This window comes from Dipodomys merriami, unplaced genomic scaffold (assembly GCF_024711535.1).
Source record: "Dipodomys merriami isolate MVZ:Mamm:240054 unplaced genomic scaffold, mDipMer1.0.p SCAF_16, whole genome shotgun sequence".
NCBI lineage: Eukaryota > Metazoa > Chordata > Mammalia > Rodentia > Heteromyidae > Dipodomys > Dipodomys merriami.
The window spans coordinates 12,114,526-12,135,980 of NW_027202937.1; the positions used below are offsets into that span (position 1 = coordinate 12,114,526).

The following is a 21,455-nucleotide window of genomic DNA, read 5'->3' on the forward strand; positions in this document are numbered from 1 at the left end:
ACTGTTGAGCTGCTTGGAATGTGTGGGTTTTTTGGAAGAGAAGGCCAGGAAGTGGCGCTGTGACAAAAAATGGTAGAGCGCTAGCCTTGAGTACAAAAGCTCAGAGAGAGCCTCCAGAGACAGCGTCCAGGCCCTCAGTTCAAGTGCAGGACAACCTCCAGCTATCAAAATGGGGGGAAAAATGAAAGAAAGAAAAGCAAAGAAAGGGGGAAAAAAAGGAAGAGAAGGAAAAGAACTGGTTGGAATCAGCCTGTGTGAATCCTCTGTAGCTGTCAGGGTTAAGGAGCCTTTTGTTGGCTGCTCTTTGGCCCTGAGGCAAGTAGAGTCTCAGCAATTGAATCAGGTGGGTTGGATGATTTGCATAGCAAAGGTGCTCACTGGAGATTGTATTACTTTCTTTTTCTTTTTCTTTTTTTTTGTCCTTGTGGTGCTTGAACTCTGGGCTTGGGTGCTGTGCCTTAGCTCTTCAGCTCAAGACTAGGTCTTGAGCTGGGAAGTTGGCTCAGTGGTAGAGTGCTTGCCTTGCATGACTTAGGCCCTGGGTTAGATTTCTCAGCACCACATAAGCAAAAAAGAAAAGAAAAAAATCCGGAAGTGGCGCTGTGGCTCAAGTGGTAGGGCACTAGCCTTGAGCTGAAGAGCTAAGGGACAGTGCTCAGGCCCAGAGTTCAGGCCCCACAACAGGACCAAAAAAAAAGGCTAGGCCACTTCCGGTTTTCGAGTGGATTTTTTTTTCCAGATAAGAGTTTCTCCAACATTCTTGCCCAGGCTGGCTTTGAACCGTGATCCTCAGATCTCAGCCTCAGGAGTAGCTAGGATTACAGCCATGAGCCACTGGTGTCCGGCTGTTCTTTTGGTTGCTAAACACGGGAGGAATATTTCTTGCCTAGTTTGCTAGGTTCTGAAGTCAAACTATCAGTGCAGTTAAAGCACTCTAACCCAAACATTCCAAGGTTGGCTTGGTGCAGGCCAGGTCTCTTGGAGGGCAGGGGTCTAGTCCCTGCTCTTCCTTGTTCCACATTGCTTAGATTACACTCCTCCCCCTCCCACCCTCAGCCAGGAATGTGTCAGTATGAAGCCCAGGCTGGCTTTGAACTCATTCCTCCTGCCTCCACCTCCCCAGTCCTGGGATTACAAACATATGTCATCACACCTGCTGGCCCACACTGCATCAGGATCTGCCCTGAGTCTGGGTGGAAGTTCTGCCAAGCCAAGAGCCAGCTGCTTCCATGCTGACATCTCACAGCATGATGTCTACTCAAGGCAGCAAAGGCTGACACATTTCACTAAAACAGGAGGTAAGCAGGAGATCTTTTACTTATCTCTATCACTCTGTCACTGTCTCTTTCTCTTTCTCTGTCTCTCTCTCCCTCCTCTCTCCTCTCTCCATCTGCCTGGAACCTAGGCCTTCTTACAAACTGAGCTTGCTTGCCTTGCTGGCACTCTACCACTAGAGCCACAAGTCGAGCCCAGCTTTTTATTGGTTACTTGAAGATGAAATCTCTCAGATTTTACTGCCCAGGCTGGCTTTGAACTATAACCCTCACATCTCAGCCTCCTCACTAGCTAGGATTCCAAGTGTGAGCCAGCAGTGCCTAGCTGGTGCAGTTTTCTTAGTAATCTCAGTAAGATATACTTCACATAAAACAACCATTTTAATCCCTCAGCATTAACTAATTCACAGTATTATAAAAACAAATAATATCATATTTCACTCAAGCTGTATTAATATAGTGTAACTTGTACTATTTCATTTACATTACTATATATTTTTGCTTTTGTGAAGCTTGAACTGAGGGCCTTGGCACTGTCCCTGATCTTCTTTGGCTGAAGAATAGGCTAGCAGTCTACCACTTACACACCACAGTCCACCTCAGCTTTCTGAGTACTTTATTGGAGGTCAGAGTCTCATAGACTCTTTTTTTTTTTTTTTTTTTGCCAGTCATGGTGCCTGAACTCTGGACCTGGGTACTGTCCTTCAGCTCCTAGCACAAGGCTAGTGCTCTACCACTTGAGCCCCAGCACCACTTCCACCTTTTTCTGTTTATGTGCTGCTGAGGAATCGAACCCAGGGCCTCGTGCATGCAAGGCAAGCACTCTACCACTGAGCCACCTTCCCAACCCCTAGACTTTTTTTTTTTCATGGCTGCCTTTGAATCACAAACCTCAGATCTGAACCTCCTGAATGCCTAGGATGACAGCTGTGAGCCACCAGCCCCTGGCTGATTGTCATGATTATAAAGCTAACTACTCAGGAGGCTGAGTGCAGAAGTATCAAGGTTTGAGACCAGCCTGACCAGAAAAGTTGAAGAGACTCTTTCTCAGCAATTACACGAAGATATAATAGGACTGCACGTGAGTGTCAAGGGGGAGAGCACCAGCCTAGCAAGCTGGACACCTGAGTTCCAGCTCCAGAAACACCGCCCCTCCGCGCCCGGCCTTCAAATTGCGGGTGGCGCCCTCTAGCGTCGCGGCTCCCGCACAGCCCTGGTTGCCAGCTTTGCAGAGCTGTTGAGAGGCAGATGCCAGCTTCACTTTCCCTATGGCCACTGATGCCTTCCTCCTCCTCCAGGCCTGCAGGTCGGTTCCTGCTGACTCCAGCCGCCCACGGCCCCGCCCTCGCCTCCCCGCCGAGCAAGCCTGCTCCTGTGGCTGCGATGCGCTGTGCCTTCCAGGCTGCCTCCTGCCCCGCCCGCAGCTGCTGTCCACACCTCAAGCCAATGCTGCTCCTTGTGGGTTCCAAGCTGCCTGGCTGGCGGCCTTCACTCCACGCAGCTGGACATGGGGCGGGGACGGACTCCAGCAGGGAAGGAAAATCTCTGCCAACACCACAGCACGTTTAGAGGAAGGAAACTTTCAGCTCCGGGCTTGCCAAGGCCTAGCAGGAACCATGCTCCAACAGACCTTAACAGTGCTCCAACAATGCTCCACTCTGCCTGTGCTCCCGGGCGCGGGGTCCCTGCTTCTGCTTCTGGAGCTGGCGCTGCTGGTGTTGGTGGGGATGGTGGTGGGGGTGGAATCCCGGGGTCTGGCTAGGACATGGGTGAGGGTCATGTGTCCATTGGGCCCATGTGAGGATGAGCAGGTGTCAGGCATGGATTGTTAAGGAAGCAGATCATCATCATCCACCTGCCTTGCTGGGCTAGTCCTGCTTGCTGCCTCTTAAAGCAGCGCTGAAGCTGTTCTCAGAGATCTCCCTTCTTTTGCAAAAAATAATGCATCCTGTCATGCTGGGGTTTTTGTTTCTTTGTTGTTGTTGTTATTTACGCATTCTGGCACTTTTCTTGTTCTATCTGCATGTTAAGCACAGAACTGATGGCTGGATGCTGCACTCAGGTTGTGTCCTTTCTTCCTGTCTCATTGCTTAAGGATGGGGAAGTATTTCCCTAGAGCACAGGGAATCTCCTTCAGATCAGGGCTGAGTGTAAATGATTGCATTAGGTGAGCCAAACCCTAGAGACTGATGGGGTCATAACATCCATTTCCAGACGGGATTTCATTCTACTTTTATTTTTCTAGGGCTGGGGATTTGTACCCAGAGCTTAGCACAAGTCTTCTTCAAATGAGCTACATCCAGAGCCCTTGGTTATTCACTGGACATGGTGGCTCACACCTGTAATCCTAGCTACTCAGGAGGCTGAGATTTGAGGATTGCAGTTTGAGGCTAACCTGAGAAGAAAGTCTGTGACTATTACCTCCAATTACCTACTAAAAAATCCAGAAGAGCAACTGTGATTCTAGTGGTAGAGTGCTATCCTTGAGAGAAAGAAAAAACAATCAAGGACAGTGCCCAGTCCCTGAGGACAAGACCCAGGACAGCCACAAAATAGTTTTTTGTTTATTTGTTTGTTTTTAAATTTCTCAGCGATGTGGCACTGGCTGGCCTTGAACTTGCTATGCGGTCATGCATACTTCTCCCACCTGGTGTTACAGGCAGGCCCCTCCACATTGGCACCAGAAGAATCTGTTTTGCTGAAATGAATGATGCTAATGTGTTGTGAGTTTGATGATGCTACAAGTGCAAATTCCTGGTTGACTGTGGGAATGCTGAGACTTATTACTCACCCAGAGCTGGGAAGCATTTGGAAATTCCTTTCCTGGGTAGCCACCCGTGTTTGTGTGTGACACTGCAAATATGTTTCTAGAGCAGAAGTTCCAACCTATCAGAGAGGACTTTGAGTAGCCAAAGAAACTGGGGCTGATGGGGTCAGGTGGCCAGGATAGTGCGAACTAGGGAGACAGCAGGAGAGTGCACTGAGTCCCAAGAGACCGCAGCTGCTCATGGGTTTCCAGGGGAGAATGAACCACAAGCTGACCTGCACAGGGCTGCAGCACAGCAGGGAGCAGCCTGCAGGTGGCAGGCCTGTCCCTGGACACTGGCCCAGCTAGATGTGGACAGAGAGGTCTCCTTGAGGGAAGGGGTTCCCTGCGTTCTGTGCAGTGCAGCCCAGGGTTGGCAGGCAGAGGACACTTCATCAATGTTAGTTGCTGGAAGGAAGGAGCCCTGTTGTCTGCATTGCAAAGAAGAGAAAATGACAACGCCAAGCCCTTCTAGCTCTCCTTCCAGTTGCTCAGATTCTTCTCTTGCCTTTCCTTGCACTTCTCAGCATCCCTGAGAACTCTTGTACATTCTGAACTGCTTCAGATTTATTACATTCTCTCTCTCTCTCTCTCTCTCTCTCTCTCTCTCTCTCTGTGTGTGTGTGTGTGTGTGTGTGTGTGTGTGTGTGTGTGTGTGTGTGTGTGTGTGCTGATTCTGGGACTTGAACTCAGGACCTGTCCCTGAGCTTTTTTGCTTTAGACTAGTTCTCTACCACTTGACTCACAAGTCCACTTCCAGCTTTTGGGGGGTTAATTGGGGATAGAGGTCTTCAGGACTTCCTTACTTGGGCTGATGCTCAACCACAATCTTCAAATCTCAGCCTCCTAGGTGACTAGAATTAGTGTTGTCAGCCACCAGCACTTAGCTCAGACCTGAATATTTACTCCTATCAGTAAATTAGATGTCAAGAAAGGCTTTAAAGAATGATTTTACCACACTCGGCGCCACTGCACCTATTGAGAGTATAAACTGGAGTTGACCAGATGGGATCCAAACCACTTCCTGAGAATAAGTGAAGAGGGGTCATGAATTTGTTACTTGCTGTGTGAATTTTCTGGGGAAGCACAATGCACCCTTATACCCCAAATTGGGATAAGGCCAACAGACACAAAAACTTACACAAATTTTAATAGATGAGATAAACTGAGGTATTAGTAGCCATGTACAAAGCAATACATGCCTATGCCTAAAAAGGGCTGTATTTACCCAAAGGTTTCCAAGTACCAAAGTTGACATCTTCCTGCCTACTCAGTATTATTGGGGAGGGAGGGGTTGTGTTTGTTTGGTTTTGGGGTGTTTTTTTCATCTGTTCTGAGTCTTGAACTTTGAGCTCTTTTGCTCAAGGCTAGTGTTGTACCACTTTGAGCCACAGCAATACCTTGGGTTTTGGTATGGTTCATTGGAGATGTGTCTCATGGACTTCTCTGCCTGGGCTGGCTTTGAATGGCGATTCTCAGATCTCAGCCTCCTGAGTAGTTAGGATACTGGGCATGATCCACCAGAGCCAGGCTTTAGCACTTATTTATATGGTTCTACACTGATAACAGAAACCAAGAATAAAAAGTTGGACTTATATCACCATCATGTAGTCAAATTTGGAAACTACAGGCCTGGATATATTAAATCTAAACTCTGGGACATTTGTATGTCTACCCATTTTTTCCCCTCTTCATTAAGCATCATCTTTGACTTAAAAAATATTTCAGAGATTGGAAATGTGACTTAGTGGTAGAATGCTTGCCAACATGCATGAAGACCTGGTTTTAATTCCTCCAACCACATACAAAATGCTGGAAGTGGCACTATGGTAAAAAGAGTGGAGTTCTAGCCTTGAACAAAGGAAGCTCAGGCACAATGTCCAGGCCCTCAGTTCAAGCCCCAGAACTGGCGAGTGACTCATGCCAGAAGTGGTGTTGTGGCTTAAATTCGTAGAGTACTAGCTTTGAGTGATAAAGCTCAGAGACAGTGCCCAAGCCCTGAGTTCAAGCCCCAAGGAATGACACAAAAAGAAAATCACTATCAGCATTAGATAGTGTGGATCCTGCTATACTCCTACCTACTCAGGAGACTTAAGTCCCAGCATCATGACTTGAAACCAGCACTGACAGGAAAGTCTATGGCCTTCTTATATAGCACTCTAATCTTGACCAAGAACAAGCTGAGAGGTAGCACAGAAGCCATAAGTACAAGACTAGCACATATACAAAAAAAAAATCCCGGGGCTGGGAAGTTGGCTCAGTGGTAGAGCGCTTGCCTTGCATGCATGAGGCCCTGGGTTCGATTCTTCAGTACCACATAAGCACAAAGAACAAAGCCGGAAGTGGCGATGTGGCTCAAGTGGTAGAGCGCTAGCCTTGAGCTGAAGAGCTGAGGGACAGCGCCCAGGCCCAGAGTTCAGGCCCCACGACCGGACTCAAAAAAAAAAAAAAATCCCTGGGGCTGGGAAGGTGGCTCAGTGGTAGAGCGCTTGCCTTGCATGCATGAGGCCCTGGGTTCAATTCCTCAGCACCACTTAAGGAAAAAGAAAAAAGCCAGAAGTGGCACTGTGGCTCAAGTGGTAGAGCATTATCATTGAGCAGAAGTGCTGAGGGACAGTGCCCAGGCCCAGAGTTCAGGCCCCACGACTGGACCCACAACAAATTAAAATTTAAAAAAATCCCTCAAGTGAGAATCTATGCTTCTGGTCTCTTCTCAAAGGCTCAACTCAGCAAATCCCAGATTCAGGGCAGTCCACAGAACAGGTAAGGACTTTGCACAAGGAGATCTTCCAGTTTACCAACACTTTCTCTAGATATATTCTTGGCCATTGTCACTACAACTCAGAAAAGTTCCCCCGTTGGTCATGATGAACACCTAGTACCACAGTCAGCTCTGTCCCCACACCCACACCATGTCACCTGTCCTGTAGCACTGCCTTCCTCCTGCATGTCATGGTCCTTCCTTGCTCTCTTACACACCCTGCCACCTGTCTCTTCTGCTAGCACACATGCTGCACAAGCATGACAGTTCTGACCTCCTTTGACTTTCTGAGGGATTCCAAATCCAATCTGCAGACCAAGCCAAAGGCCTCAGAACCACATTGTTAAGTAGTCAGAGCACAGGCCCTGCTGTCTGCCAGGAGATTCCTGTCCTAATTTGTTTGTGAGAATGAAGCTGAGCAGAAGGGAGTGTTTTGGTCAGGGTTGAAAGGACCAAGTCAGCCTTAGAGGGAAGGCAGGGCACAGCAGGAAGCACAGCCCCTCTCGTAGCAGCAGGAGGCAGAGCAGGGCAGTAACAGGGTGCAGAGAAAACACAATCCCCAAGGAACCCCACACACAGTGGGCTCCCAACTACCACAGTCCACGAGCTTCTAGAACTCTCTTCAGGTTTTCAATCTACCACCTGATGCCACTCTCCCTAAGTCAGAGCTCTCATGACCCATTCTCCATGAAATGCCCTAACACACCATGTGGACATGAACTCCACCAACTTCCAGATCCTCTCAGCCAATCAAGATGGGGATCATAATCCCTTCCTGACTTGGCTCTTCAATCCAGGAAGTTGGGTGAGAGCAGAGCTGGGACTAACCAGAGCTGAGGGCAGGTGGAGGGAAGGTGGGCAGAGCAGATGCAGAGCATCAGGAAGGGAGCTCACAGGAGAAACCTGACATCCCTCCTCTCTGCTCTTCCCACAGGTGGCTCCCTTGAGGGCACTGGGGACAGCACAGACCCACACTGGAGGCAGCAGTGCTAGCAGGAAAGCAAGCTGCTCACATTGCCTTTCTCCTCACCACACACACCCTGTGCAAGGCTGCCTGGTGCTTTGGGAGGCAGTGACAGGAACACACCCCTGCTGCTGTCACAGGACACCCAGAAGGCCAACAAGACACCAGCTCATGCAGGATGACAAGAAGGGACAGAAGTATGGAGAAGAACTGATGGTACCTTATTAGAGGACTCAGGCCTGAGCCTAGTCTCACCTGCACAGTCTGTGCTGTGTCCTAGACAAAGGAAAAGCCCCTCTGATCATAGGTGCTCATGGAGAAGGCTCCAGAAAAACAACACAACTGAGGAGCAGGGAAGACAACCCAGGTGAGGACTGAATACATGGCAGTCCAGAATGGACTGAGCTCCTATCCACACCTGGCTGTTCTCAGGCTAACCCTGGCCCCGCCCACAACACAGCTCAGCAAACAGGATAATTCTTGAATTTAATCATGTTTGATTTTCTACCTCAAGTTTTGGGAATCATTCAGTGATTTATACAATCTTTTTCCATGACAACAATTTGAAACACAGACCCACATCCACATTCTCTTTATCAATGGGGAAGCAAGCAGCTGCAGCTCAGAGCAAGGGAAAGTGAAGTCAGGGATGGGGAAGGCCTGGCCCCACCTCTGCTGGAGCAGCAGGTGGAGGGGAGAGAGACCCAGGTCAGTGTGGGGAGGGTCCTGGTGCTCAGGGCTGGGCTGGCTGCTCAGATCCTCACAGGAGGCTGACAGCACACAGAAGCCTGCACACGGGCAGAACCCAGGTGCAAGAAGAGAAGCCAGGAGCTCATGATGTCCCAGGAGGGAGGAGGAGAGGCAGGAACAAATGCTGTGCCTCTCAGACCACACAAAGCAGCTGTGTCACACTGCAGGAGAAAAGAACACGCACAACAATGCAGATCAGTCACTGTTAGTCACACACTCTGAGCAGGCCACTAACACCCAATGCACAGACCCTGCAACTACAACACAGCCTTCCCTGGGCCTCAGCCCTGCCCCCCATTTAGGGTCTCCAGGTTGTCACCTTTTTCAGCTCTGAGGGAAGCATCAGAACCCTGGTCACTGTCGTCTCCTGTGGTGGAAGAGAGGAACTGGTTAGAGAACACAGGCATCACTGGAGGAATTCCGGGGTGCATGAGCTCCCACAGGTCCTGTGTGCACCACAACAAAGGTCACCTCCTCCCCTATGGCACTCACTTGCAGCCTTATCATAGCCTTCTCTCTTGTCACCTGTAGGAGAAACACCATGTGAGAGGCAGGACACAAGCAGTGCCATGAGGGCCTGCATGAATCCAGGGAAGTTTCTAGAAATGTGACCATAGAACCAAGGAAGCATCAGGACAGAGGAGTCCAACCGTTGGGAAGAGAGACCCCAGGACCTCCTGGAGTGTGACCTCAGTGGGCACCTGAGTCCCTGTGGGCCTGAGTGCTGCAATCAGTTCCCATCACCACCCTCAGGAGGGGGAATTTTGTGTCCTTCGTGTTCCAGGCGATTTAAAGAAGAGGAGCTGTCAGGCTGGGGAAGGCCCTGAGTGTGCTGCAACTTCCCATTAGGAGTGCAGCTCACCCTTCTGCCTGGGGCCTGAAACCCACAAGTGGCCCAGGAACTCAGACCTCCACCTTCCTACCTCCAGTCCTCTTCCTCCACAGCACAAAAAGCACCACAGCTACAATAAACAGAACTGCAAAGATGCTCAGGCCAATGACAATTCCAGTCTTGGGACTGGTGGGCCAAGCAGGCGGCTCTGGTAAGAGAAGGGAAAGGAGGATGAGCGCTGTGAGCCCAGCTCTCAGTCCTTACCTGCTGAGAGCTGCACATGCCTCCTGCTGTCTCTGAGCACAGCTGTGCTCTGTGCCCTCAGCCCTGCTTACCCCATGTCAGGCTGAGGGGCTCAGGCAGCCCCTCATGCTGCACATGGCATGTGTATCTCTGCTCCTCCCCAGAAGGCACCACCACAGCTGCCCACTTCTGGAAGCTTCCATCTCCTGCAGGCCTGGTCTCCACCAGCTCCATTTCCTGGGTCTGTTCCTCTCCATCCCGCAGCCAGGTCAGGGTGATCTCCACAGGGTAGAAGCCCAGCGCCCAGCACCTCAGGGTCATCTTATGTGCAGAGGTGGGGTGGAGGGTAATGTGTGCCTTTGGGGGATCTGAGAAGAACCCAGAAATTCAGATGCATCTCCTTGCCTCCCATGGACCACCGTGCAGGTCAGTTGACCATGATGAGGATACACAGCACAGGGAGTTGGGGCAGGGATGGATAATCCAGGCTGGAACTAGGCTTCTGGAATCATCTCCTAAACCTTGCAGAGTCCTAGACTCAGTTGAGATCACCGTGGCCAGAAGCCCCTGATCTCTCAAGAGTTACTTTGCTCTGTCCTGGGTGGAGATAAGAGAGACTTTCCCCAAAAATGTGGAAGAGACTTCTAGCCACAATGGGTCCTGGTTGAGGACAAATGCTGAGAGCCTCCTGGTGCTGCCCAGGGCCACTGCCAGAGTGGAAGGGGCCAGCTGCACACTTGTTTCAGGACAGGCTTCCCCTCCATGCATGGAGAGATGAGGAGAAGGAAGATGGGAAGAGAGACACAGAGAGAAAGAGAGAGAGAGAGAGAGAGAGAGAGAGAGAGAGAGAGAGAGAGAGAGAGAGAGAGAGAGAGAGAGAGAGAGAGTCAGTCTTTTACTGTTGTGAAGTCAAGGTGGATTCCAGAGCCACTGTGTGACACAGCCTGTGAAAGGCAGGGGCTCATGGTTCTCTGGGCAGGGGAAGGGGTGTGGTGGGCTGGGTCCCTTTTCCTCTCTGGCTGTGGGAGTGGAGGGGGACTTCCACAGGAGATGGAGGAGTCCCTGGGCCCTGGTACCTGTGCGCTGCAGCGTCTCCTTGCCGTGCTCCAGGTATCTGCGCAGCCACTCCACGCACATGTGCTCCAGGTAGGCCCTCCAGTGCTCTGCCCCACCGGCCTCCTCCCACTTGCGCCTGGTGATCTGAGCCGCCATGTCGGCCGCGGTCCAGGAGCTCAAGTCCTCGTTCAGGGCGATGTAGTCCTGGCCATCGTAGGCGCCCTGACGGTACCCGCGGAGGAGACGGCCGTCTGCGCTCACGTCGCAGCCATACATGTTCTGGAGGGTGTGAGAAGCTGCCCCGCCCCCACGGTCAGCCCGCGCCCCGCGGGGACTTTGGCCTACACGGAGAGGACACCGGCCCCACCCCGCGGCTCTTTCCCGGGGTGCCGGTCCCCCCGCAGCGCCCGCAGCCTGGGCTGAACCTCAGTCCTGAGACCCCGGGGGCTCGGGCTGGTCAGCGGGAGGCGGGGAGGGGTCGTGACCTCCGACCCGGCGGCGTCGCTCACCGTCCGCGCTCTGGTTGTAGTAGCCGAGCAGATTCTGTAGGCTCCGTCGGTTACTCTGTGCGTTGTCCTTGCTGATCCGCGTCTCCCGCTCCCAGTACTCGGGCGGCTCCCGCTCCACCCACGGCGCCCGCGGCTCCATCCTGGGGTTCGCGGCGTCGCTGTCGAAGCGCACGAACTGCGCGTCGTCCACGTATCCGACGACGATGAAGCGGGGCTCCCCGAGGCCGGGCCGGGACACGGCGGTGTGGAAATACCGCAGGGAGTGGGGGCCTGCGGGCGGGCGCGGGTGAGAGCCGGGAGCGCGGCGGGAGCGGAGAAGGGGTTCGGCACGCGGGAGACGCAAAGGGGGTCCGAATGACCCCGGCGGCGCCCAGCGAGGGCCCCCGAGGACGGGTCAGGCGGAGGGGACGGGGACGCGGCTGCCCGGGCCCTGCCCCCGACGGCGCCCTCACCCCACCGCCACCCCTCGCTCTACCCTGCGGACTCGTATTGCCCACGGGTCCCAGACTCACCCGCCCAGGTCCAGGTCAGCGCCAGCACCCACGACAGCAGCCGCAGGACGGATCCGGGCGCCATGAGCCCAGACCCAGAATCCGAGGAGACTCTGAGTGCCGGTAGCTCCGGGGCGGACTTTAGAACCCGGAACCCCAGTGACACTGATTGGCTTCTCTAGAACCCGACAGCCAATAGCAGCGAGAGCTGATGCCACTTCACCAGTGTCCGGGCAGAAGCGGCCAACACAGGTTGGAGAAGAAGTGAAACTGGGGAGACTGGGAATCCCCAGTGCTGAGCTTCCCCACCCAGAGCAGCTCTGGCTCTGAGATGATGACATCTAGGTCCGTGCACCTTGGGTTTGGTCCTAGTCCCTGACCCCCGCACCAGCACTCTGTCCCAGCCACTTAAGGTTTGGCCTGAGGGCCAAGTCAGAGATTCTCAGAGAGTTTGCTTCTATGATCTCTGCACACATTGATGTCTACCCCTAACGTATTTGTATCATATGGGTTCTGTCACTATTCACTGTTAGGGCTGGGCATGTGCTTAGTAGTAGAGTGCTTGCCTCACATGTTTGAAACTGGGGATCCATTTCTCAGCACAACATATACAAGAATGCCAGAAGTAGTGCTGTGGCTCAAGTGGTAGAGTGCTAACTACCTTGAGCAAAAGAAGCTCAGGGACAGTGCCCAGGACCTGAATTCAAGGCCCAGAACTGGACAAAAAATAATAATAATAACTTCTAGATATGAAACAGTCTTTAAAGCTAATGGCTCATGTCCTTTTTCCTAGCCACTTGGGAAGCAAAAATATGAGGATAGAGGTTCAAAGCCAGCCAGGGCAGGAAAGTCCCTGAGACTCATATCTCCAATTAACTACCAGAAACTCAGAAGTTGTGCTGGGTTCTAAGTGCTGGAGTGCTAGCTTTGAGTATACAAGCTCAGGGAGAGCACCCAGGTCTGAGCTCAATCCCCCTTGACCAAAACAACAAGAGGCCTTCACAGTACTTGACTTGGGGCTGGGATTGTAGATTAGGGGGAGAGTGCTTGCCTAGCATGCATGAAGCCCTTGGTTCAATTTCTCAGCACTACTTAAAAAGCCAGAAGTGGCACTATGTATCAAATAGTAGAATGCTAACCTTGAGCAAAAAGAAGTTCAGGGACAGAATCCAGCCCATCTCAGCCATACTGCATCATCTTCAGGATTAGAGAGATTGTGGCCTTGGTGTTGACTAGGGAGTACTGGTCTTGTTTTGTTTTGTTTTCTGTTTTGTTTGGTTGTGGTGCTTCATCTGTGGGCCTGAGTGCTGTCTCTGAGCTCTTCAGCTCAAGGCAAGCACTCTAAGACTTGAGCCATAGTTTCATTTCCGGTTTTCTGGTGGTTAATTGGAGAAAAGAGTCTCAGGGACTTTCCTGCCCAGGCTGGCCTTGAACCATGATCTTCCGACCTTGCCTCCTTAGTAGCTAGGATTACAGATGTGAGCCACTGGTCCCATTTTTTTTTTTTTTTCTTTGCTAGACCTGAGGCTTGAATTCAGGGCTTTGGCTCTGTCCTGAGCCTCTTTTTTACTCAAGGCTAGCACTCTACCACTTCAGCCACAGTGCCATTTCTGGCTTTTTCTGTTTATGTGGTACTGTATTGAACCAAGGCTTCATGCAAGCACTCTACCACTAAGCAACATTCAAAGCCCCAAACTTTTTTAAATATTAAAATACCTACCAAGGGGCTGGGAAGGTAGCTCAGTGGTAGAGTGCTTGCCTTGCACGCCTGAGGCCCTGAGTTCTATTCCTCAGTACCACATAAGCAAAAAGAAAAAAGCTGGAAGTGGCACTGTGGCTCAAGTGGTAGAGCACTAGCCTTTAGCTGAAGAGCTGAGGGACAGCTCCCAGGCCCAGAGTTCAGACCCCATGACCGGACCCCCAAAAAAAAATAAATAAATAAAGTACCTACCAATAAACCTCTACCATGAAACTTACACAACACCAAAGAAATTGATAGTACAGACCTCCCATGTTCATGAATGGGCAGAGTTAAAACTGTTGAGCTGCTTGGAATATGTGGGTTTTTAGGAAGAGAAGGGCAGGAAGTGGTGCCGTGACACAAAATGATAGAGTGCTAGCCTTGAGTACAAAAGCTCAGAGACAGTGTCCAGACAGTCAGTTCAAGTCCAGGACAACCTCCAGCCATCAAAATGGGGGGGAAAAAGAATGAAAGAAAGAAAAGAAAAGAAAGGGAAAAAAAAAGGAAGAGAAGGAAAAGGAACCGGTTGGAATCAGCCTGTGTGAATCCTCTGTAGCTGTCAGGGTTAAGGAGCCTTTAGTTGGCTGCTCTTTGGCCCTGAGGCAAGTAGGGTCTCAGCAATTGAATCAGGTGGGTTGGATAATTTGCATATCAAAGGTGCTCACTGGAGATTGTATTACTTTCTTTTTTTCTTTTTCTTTTTGTCCTTGTGGGGCTTGAACTCTGGGCTTTGGCACTGTCCCTCAGCTCTTCAGCTCAAGGCTAGCGCTCTACCATTTGAGCTACAACGCCCTTAGGGTTTACTAGTGGTTTTTTTACGATAAGAGTTTCTCCAACTTTCTTGCCCAGGCTGGCTTTGTACCGTGATCCTCAGATCTCAGCCTTCAGAATAGCTAGGATTACAGCCGTGAGCCACTGGTGCCCGGTTGTTCTTTTGGTTGCTAAAGATGGGAGGAATATTTCTTGCCTACTTTGCTAGGTTTTGAAGTCAAACTATCAGTGCAGTTAAAGCACTCTAACCCAAACATTTCAAGGTTAGCTTGGTGCAGGCCAGGCTTCTGGGAGGGCAGGGCTCTAGTCCCTGCACTTCCTTGTTCCACATTGCTTAGATTACACTCCTCCCCCTCCAACCCCAAGCCAGGAATGTGTTAGTATGAAGCCCAGGCTGGCTTTGAACTCATTCCTCCTGCCTCCACCTCCCCAGTACTGGGATTACAGGCATGTGTCCTCACACCTGCTGGCCCACACTGCTTCAGGATCTGCCCTGAGTCTGGGTGGAAGTTCTGCCAGGCCCAGAGCCAGCTAAGTAATGCTGCCCCTGCTTCCATGCTGACATCTCACAGCATGATGTCTACTCAAGGCAGCAAAGGCTGACACATTTCACTAAAACAGGAGGTAAGCAGGAGATCTTGTACTTATCTCTATCACTCTGTCACTGTCTCTTTCTCTTTCTCAGTCTCTCTCTCCCTCTTCTCTCCTCTCTCCATCAATCTGGAACCTAGGGCTTCTTACAAACTGAGCTTGCTTGCCTAGCTGGCACTCTACCACGAGAGCCACAAGTTGAGCCCAGCCATTTTACTGGTTACTTGAAGATGAAATCTCTCAGATTTTACTGCCCAGGCTGGCTTTGAACTATGATCCTCACATCTCAGCCTCCTCAGTAGCTACGATTACAAGAGTGAGCCAGCAGTGCCTAGTCAGTGCATAGTTTTCTTAGTAACCTCAATAAGATATACTTCACATAAAACAACCATTTTAATCCCTCAGCATTAACTAATTCACAGTATTATAAAATAAATCATATTATATTTCATTTAAAAGGTATTAATATAATGTAAATTGTACTATTTCATTTACATTACTATATATTTTCTCCTTCCTAGGGCTTGAACTGAGGGCCTTGGCACTGTGCCTGAGCTTCTTTGGCTCAAGGCTAGGCTAGCAGTCTACACTTACACCACAGTCCAACTCAGCTTTTTCTAGTACTTTATTGGAGATCAGAGTCTCATAGCCTTTCTTTTCAGGGCTGGCTTTGAATCACCAACCTCAGATCTGAACCTCCTGAGTGCCTAGGATGACAGCTGTGAGCCACCAGCCCCTGGCTGATTGTCATGATTATAAAGCTAACTACACAGGAGGCTGAGTGCAGAAGTATCAAGGCTTGAGACCAGCCTGACCAGAAAAGTTGAAGAGACTCTTTCTCAGAAACTACCTGAAGGGGCTGGGAAGGTGGCTCAGTGGTAGAGCGATTGCCTTGCATGCATGAGGCCCTGAGTTTGAATAGTCAGCACCAAATAAGCAAAAAGAAAAAATCTGGAAGTGGTGCTGTGGCTCAAGTGCTAGAGTGCTAGCCTTGAGCTGAAGAGCTCAGGGACAGCGCCCAGGCCCAGAGTTCAGGCCCGACGACAGGATCCCCCCCCCCCCAGCCCCCAAATGTAAAAACTTACACGAAGATTTAATAGGACTCCACGTGAGTGTCAAGGGGGAGAGCACCAGCCTAGCAAGCTGGACATCTGAGTTCCAGCTCCAGAAACACCGCCCCTCCGCGGCCCGGCCTTCAAAGGGCGGGTGGCGCCCTGTAGCGTGCGGCTTCCGCACAGCCCTGGTTGCCAGCTTTGCAGCGCTGTTGAGGGGCAGATGCCAGCTTCACTTTCACTATGGCCGCTGCTGCCTTCCTCTTCCTCCAGGCCTGCAGGTCGGTTCCCGCTGACTCCAGCAGCACACGGTCCTCCCTTGACTCCCCGCCGAGCAAGCCCGCTCCTGTGGCTGCAATGCGCTGTGCCATCCCCCCCGCTGCCTCCCGCCCTGCCCGCAGCTGCTGTCCACACCCCAAGCCAATGCTGCTCCTTGTGGGTTCCAAGCTGCCTGGCTGGCGGCCTTCACTCCAGGCAGCTGGACATGGGGCGGGGACGGGCTCCAGCAGGGAAGTAAAATCTCTGCCAACACCACAGGTCTTTTAGAGGAAGGAAACTTTCAGCTTGGGGCTTGCTAAGGCCTAGCAGCAACCATGCTCCAACAAAGCTCCACTCTGCCTGTGCTCCTGGGCGCGGGGTCCCTGCTTCTGCTTCTGGAGCTGGCGCTGCTGGTGTTGGTGGGGATGGTGGTGGGGGTGGAATCCCGCGGTCTGGCTAGAACATGGGTGAGGGTCATGTGTCCATAGGGTTCATGTGAGGATGAGCAGATGTCAGGCATGGCTTGTTAAGGAAGCAGATCATCATCATCCACCTGCCTTGCTGGGCTAGTCCTGCTTGCTGCCTCTTAAAGCAGTTGTCCACACAGGCAGAGCTGAAGCTGTTCTCAGAGTTCTGCCTTCTTTTGCAAAAAATACTGTATCCTGTCATTGCTGGGGTTTTTTGTTTCTTTGTTGTTGTTTTTGTTTACGCATTCTGGCACTTTTCTTGTTCTCTCTGCATGTTAAGCACAGAACATCATTACATTTCCTCTCTCAGCTGCCGCACTCAGGTTCTGCTCTTTCTTCCTGTCTCATTGCTTAAGGATTGGGAAGCATTTCCCTAGGGCACAGGGAATCTCCTTCAGATCAGAGCTCAGTGTAAATGACTGCATTAGGTGAGCCAAACCCTAGAGACTGATGGGGTTATAACATACACTTCCAGAGGGGATTTTCTTCTACTTTCATTTTTCTAGGGCTGGGATTTGTACCCAGAACCTAGCACAAGTCTTCTTCCACTGAGCTGCATCCACAGCCCTTGGTTATTCACCGAGGCACTGGTGCCTCATAGCTGTATTCCTAGCTACTCAGGAGGCTGAGATTTGAGGATTGAAGTTTGAGGCTTACCTGAACAAGAAATCTGTGACTATTACCTTCAATTACCTACCAATAAATCCAGAAGTGCAACTGTGACTCTAGTTACAGAGTGCTAGCCTTGAGAGAGAGAGAGAGAAAAAAAAAAAAAGAATCAGAGACAGTGTCTAGGCCCTGAGGTAAAGACCCAGGTCAGCCACAAAATAGTGTTTTGTTTGTTCAATTGTTTTTAAATTACTCAGCCTTGTGGCACCGACTGGCCTTGAACTTGCTATGCAGCTCATGCTGGCCTCTGACCATACTTGTCCCACCTGGTATTACAGGCAGGCCCCACCACATTGGCACCAGAAGAATGTGTTTTGCTAAAATGAAAGATGCTAATGTGTTATGAGTTTGATAATGCTACAAGTGCTAATTCCGGGTTGACTCTGGGAATGCTGAGACTTATTACTCACCCAGAGCTAGGAAGCATTTGGAAATTCCTTTCCTGGGTAGCCACCCGAGTTTGTGTGTGACACTGCAAATATGTTTCTAGAGCAGAAGTGCCAACCTATCACAGAGGACTTTGCAAAGCCAGAGAAACTGGGGCTGATGGGGTCAGGTGGCCAGGATAGTGAGAACTAGGGAGACAGCAGGAGAGAGCACTGAGCCCAAGAGACCACAGCTGCTCATGGGTTCCAAGGGGAGAATGAACCACAAGCTGACCTGCACAGGGCTGCAGCACAGCAGGGAGCAGCCTGCAGGTGGCAGGCCTGTCCCTGGACACTGGCCCAGCTAGATGTGGACAGAGAGGTCCCCTTGACAGAAGGGGTTTCCTGTATTCTGTGCAGTGCAGCCCAGGGTTGGCAGGCAGAGGTCACTTCATCAATGTTAGTTGCTGGAAGGAAGGAGCCCTGTTGTCTGCATTGCAAAGTGGAGAAATGACAACCCGAAGCCCTTCTAGCTCTCCTTCCAGTTGCTCAGATTCTTCTCTTGCCTTTCCTTGCACTTCTCAACATCCCTGAGAACTCTTGTACATTCTGAACTTCTTGAGATTTATTACATTCTGTGTGTGTGTGTGTGTGTGTGTGTGTGTGTGTGTGTGTGTGTGTGTGTGTGTGTGTGTGTGAGTGTGTGTGCTGATCCTGAGACTTGAACTCAGGGCCTGTCCCTGAGCCTTTTTACTCTACGCTAGTCCTCTACCACTTGACTCACAAGATCACTTTCAGCTTTTGGGAGGTTAACTGGGGATGGAAGTCTTCAGGAATTCCCTACCTAGGCTGATGCCAAACCACAATCTTCAAATCTCAGCCTCCTAGGTAACTGGAATTAGTGATGTGAGCCACCAGCACTTTAGCTCAGACCTGAATCTTTTAGTTCTATCCATAAATTAGATGTCAAGAAAGGCTTTAAATAATGATTTTACCACCCACGGTGCCACTGCACCTGTTGAGAGTATAAATTGGAATCGACCACAATGGCATCCAAACCACTTATTGAGAAAAAGTGAACAGGGGTCATGAATTTGTTACCTGCTGTGTGAATATTCTGGGAAGCACAATGCAGCCTTATACCTCCAAATTGGGATAAGGCCAACAGACCCAAAGACTTAACACAGATTTTAATGGCTGAGATAAACTGAGTGTAATACCAGCCATGTACAAAGCAATACATGCCTGTGCCTCCAAAGGGCTGTATTTACCCAAAGGTTTCCAAGTACCAACGTTGACATCTTCCTGCCTACTCAGTACTATGGGGGAAGGGTTGTGTTTGTTTGTTTTTGGGGTGTTTTTTACATCTGTTCTGAGTCTTGAACTCAGAGCTCTTTTGCTCAAGGCTAGTGTTGCACTAGTTTGAGCCACAGCAGTTCCTTGGGTTTTCTTATGGCTCATTGGAGATGTGTCTCATGGACTTCTCTACCTGGGTTGGCTTTGAATAGCAATTCTTAGATCTCAGCCTCCTCAGTGAGTAGGATACTTGGCATAATCCACCAGAGCCAGGTTTCAGCACTTATTTATATGGTTCTACATTGATTTAAAAAAAAAAAAAACCAACAACGAAAAAGCTGGACTTGGGTCTGTGAAGACTTTGACTTGGCTCAGTGGTAGAGCGCTTGCTTTGTATGCATGGAGGCCCTGGTTTTGAATCCTCAGCACCACATAAGCAAAATGAAAAAAAGCCGAAAGTTGCGCTGTGGCTCAAGAGGTAGAGCACTAGCCTTGAGCTGAAGAGCTGAGGGACAGTGCCCAGGCCCAGAGATCAGGCCCCAGGACCAGACAAAAAAAGAAAGAAAGAAAAAGAAAAGGCCGGACTTATATCGCCATCGTGTGGTCGCATTTGGAAACTACAGGCCTGGATACATTAAACCTATACTCTGGGACATTTGTATGTCTACCTTTTTTTTTTTCTTCTTCATTAAACATCTTCTTCGACTTAAAAAAAAAAAATATATATATATATATATATCAGAGGTTGAAAATGTAGCTGAGTGGTAGAATGCTTGTCACCATGCATGAAGCCCTGGCTTTGATTCCTCCAACCACATGGAAAAGGCTGGAAGTGGCACTAAGGTTAAACGGGTGGAATTCTTGTCTTGAACAAAGGAAGCTCAGTGACAGTGCCCAGGCCCTGAGTTCAAGCCCCAGAACTGAAAACAAATAAATATATCTCAACTGAGAGCAAGTGGCTCATGCCAGAAGTGATGTTGTGGCTTAAATTGGTAGAGTATTAACTTTGAGTGATAAAAGCTTTGAGTGTCCAAGCCCTGAGTTCAAGCCCCAAAGAATGACACAAAAAGAAAATCACTATCAAAGTCAGGTAGTGTGGATCCTGCTATACTCCTACCTACTCAGGAGGCAGACTTCTCCCATTCATGGCTTGAAACCAGCACTGCTGGGAAAGTCTGGGGAATTCTTATTTCCCCAAAGCAGGAAGGGAATCTGTGACTCAACCAGCACAGTAACCTTGACCAAGAACAAGCTGAGGGACAGCACACAAGCCATGAGTTCAAGCCCCAGGACTAGCACATACACACAAAGAAAAATCCCTCAAGTGAGAATCTTGTCTTCAGGTCTCTTCCCAAAGGCTCAACTCAGCAACAGATCTGCGCAATCCACAGAAGAGGTAAGGACTTTGTACAAGGAGATCCTCCAGTTTACCAACACTTTCTCTAGATATCTTTTGGCGAATTTCACAACTCAGAAAATTTCCCTCCAGGTCATGATGAATACGTCGTACCACAGTCAGCTCTGTCCCCACGCCCACACCATGTCACCTGTCCTGCAGCACTGCCTTCCTCCTGCATGTCATGGTCCTTCCTTGCTCTCTTACACACCTGCCACCTGTCTCTTCTGCTAGCACACATGCTGCACAAGCATGACAGTTCTGACCTCCTTTGACTTTCTGAGGGATTCCAAATTCAATCTGCAGACCAATGCCAAAGGCCTAAGAACCACATTGTTAAGTGGTCAGAGCAAAGGCCCGGCTATCTGCCAGGAGATTCCTGTGTTAATTTGTTTTTGAGATTGAAGCTGAGCAGAAGGGAGTGTTTTGGTCAGGGTTGAAAGGACCAAGTCAGCCTTAGAGGGAAGGCAGGGCACAGCAGGAAGCACAGCGCCTCTCGTGGCAGCAGGAGGCAGAGCAGGGCAGTAACAGGGTACAGAGAAAACACAATCCCCAAGGAACCCACACACAGTGGAGTCCCAACTACCACAGTCCACCAGCTTCCAGAACTCTCTTCAGGTGTTCAATTTACCACCTAATGACATTCTCTCTAGGTCAGAGCCCTCATGACCCATTCTCCTTGAAATGCCCTGACACACACATGTGGACATGAACTCCACTAACTTCCAGAATTTCTCAGCCAATCAAGATGGGGACCATAATCCCTTCCTGACTCTGCTCTTCAATCCAGGAATTCTTGTGGGAGTAGAGCTGGGAGTAACCAGAGCTGAGGGCAGGTGGAGGGAAGGTGGGCAGAGAAGATGCAGAGGAGCAGGAAGGGAGCTCACAGGAGAAACCTGACATCCCTCCTCTCTGCTCTTCCCACAGGTGGCTCCCTTGAGGGCCCTGGGGACAGCACAGACCCACACTGGAGGCAGCAGTGCTAGAAGGAAAGCAAGCTGCTCACATTGCCTTTCTCCTCACCACACACACCCTGTGCAAGGCTGCCTGGTGCTTTGGGAGGCAGTGACAGGAACACACCCCTGCTGCTGTCACAGGGACACCCAGAAGGCCAACAAGACACCAGCTCATGCAGGATGACAAGAGGGACAGAAGTATGGAGA

At 50.4% G+C, this 21,455-nt stretch overlaps 1 protein-coding gene across 2 annotated transcripts; it reads right to left on the reverse strand.

The window, feature by feature from the left end:
• Nucleotides 1-8,279: 8,279 nt before the first annotated feature.
• Nucleotides 8,280-11,813, reverse strand: LOC138828283 (class I histocompatibility antigen, Gogo-B*0101 alpha chain-like). 2 transcript variants are annotated; one of them, XM_070024270.1, is made up of 8 exons: nucleotides 11,708-11,813; nucleotides 11,196-11,465; nucleotides 10,707-10,982; nucleotides 9,723-9,998; nucleotides 9,479-9,595; nucleotides 9,048-9,080; nucleotides 8,875-8,922; nucleotides 8,280-8,716 (listed from the first exon to the last, which is right to left on the reverse strand). In XM_070024270.1, exons 1-8 carry the CDS (start codon nucleotides 11,769-11,771, stop codon nucleotides 8,712-8,714), a joined length of 1,089 nt encoding a protein of 362 aa, XP_069880371.1. In that variant the 5' UTR covers nucleotides 11,772-11,813; the 3' UTR covers nucleotides 8,280-8,711. The 2 variants fall into 2 exon arrangements, with proteins under 2 accessions (XP_069880371.1, XP_069880372.1); XM_070024271.1 differs by lacking the exon at nucleotides 9,479-9,595.
• Between the last annotated feature and the right edge of the window lie 9,642 nt (nucleotides 11,814-21,455).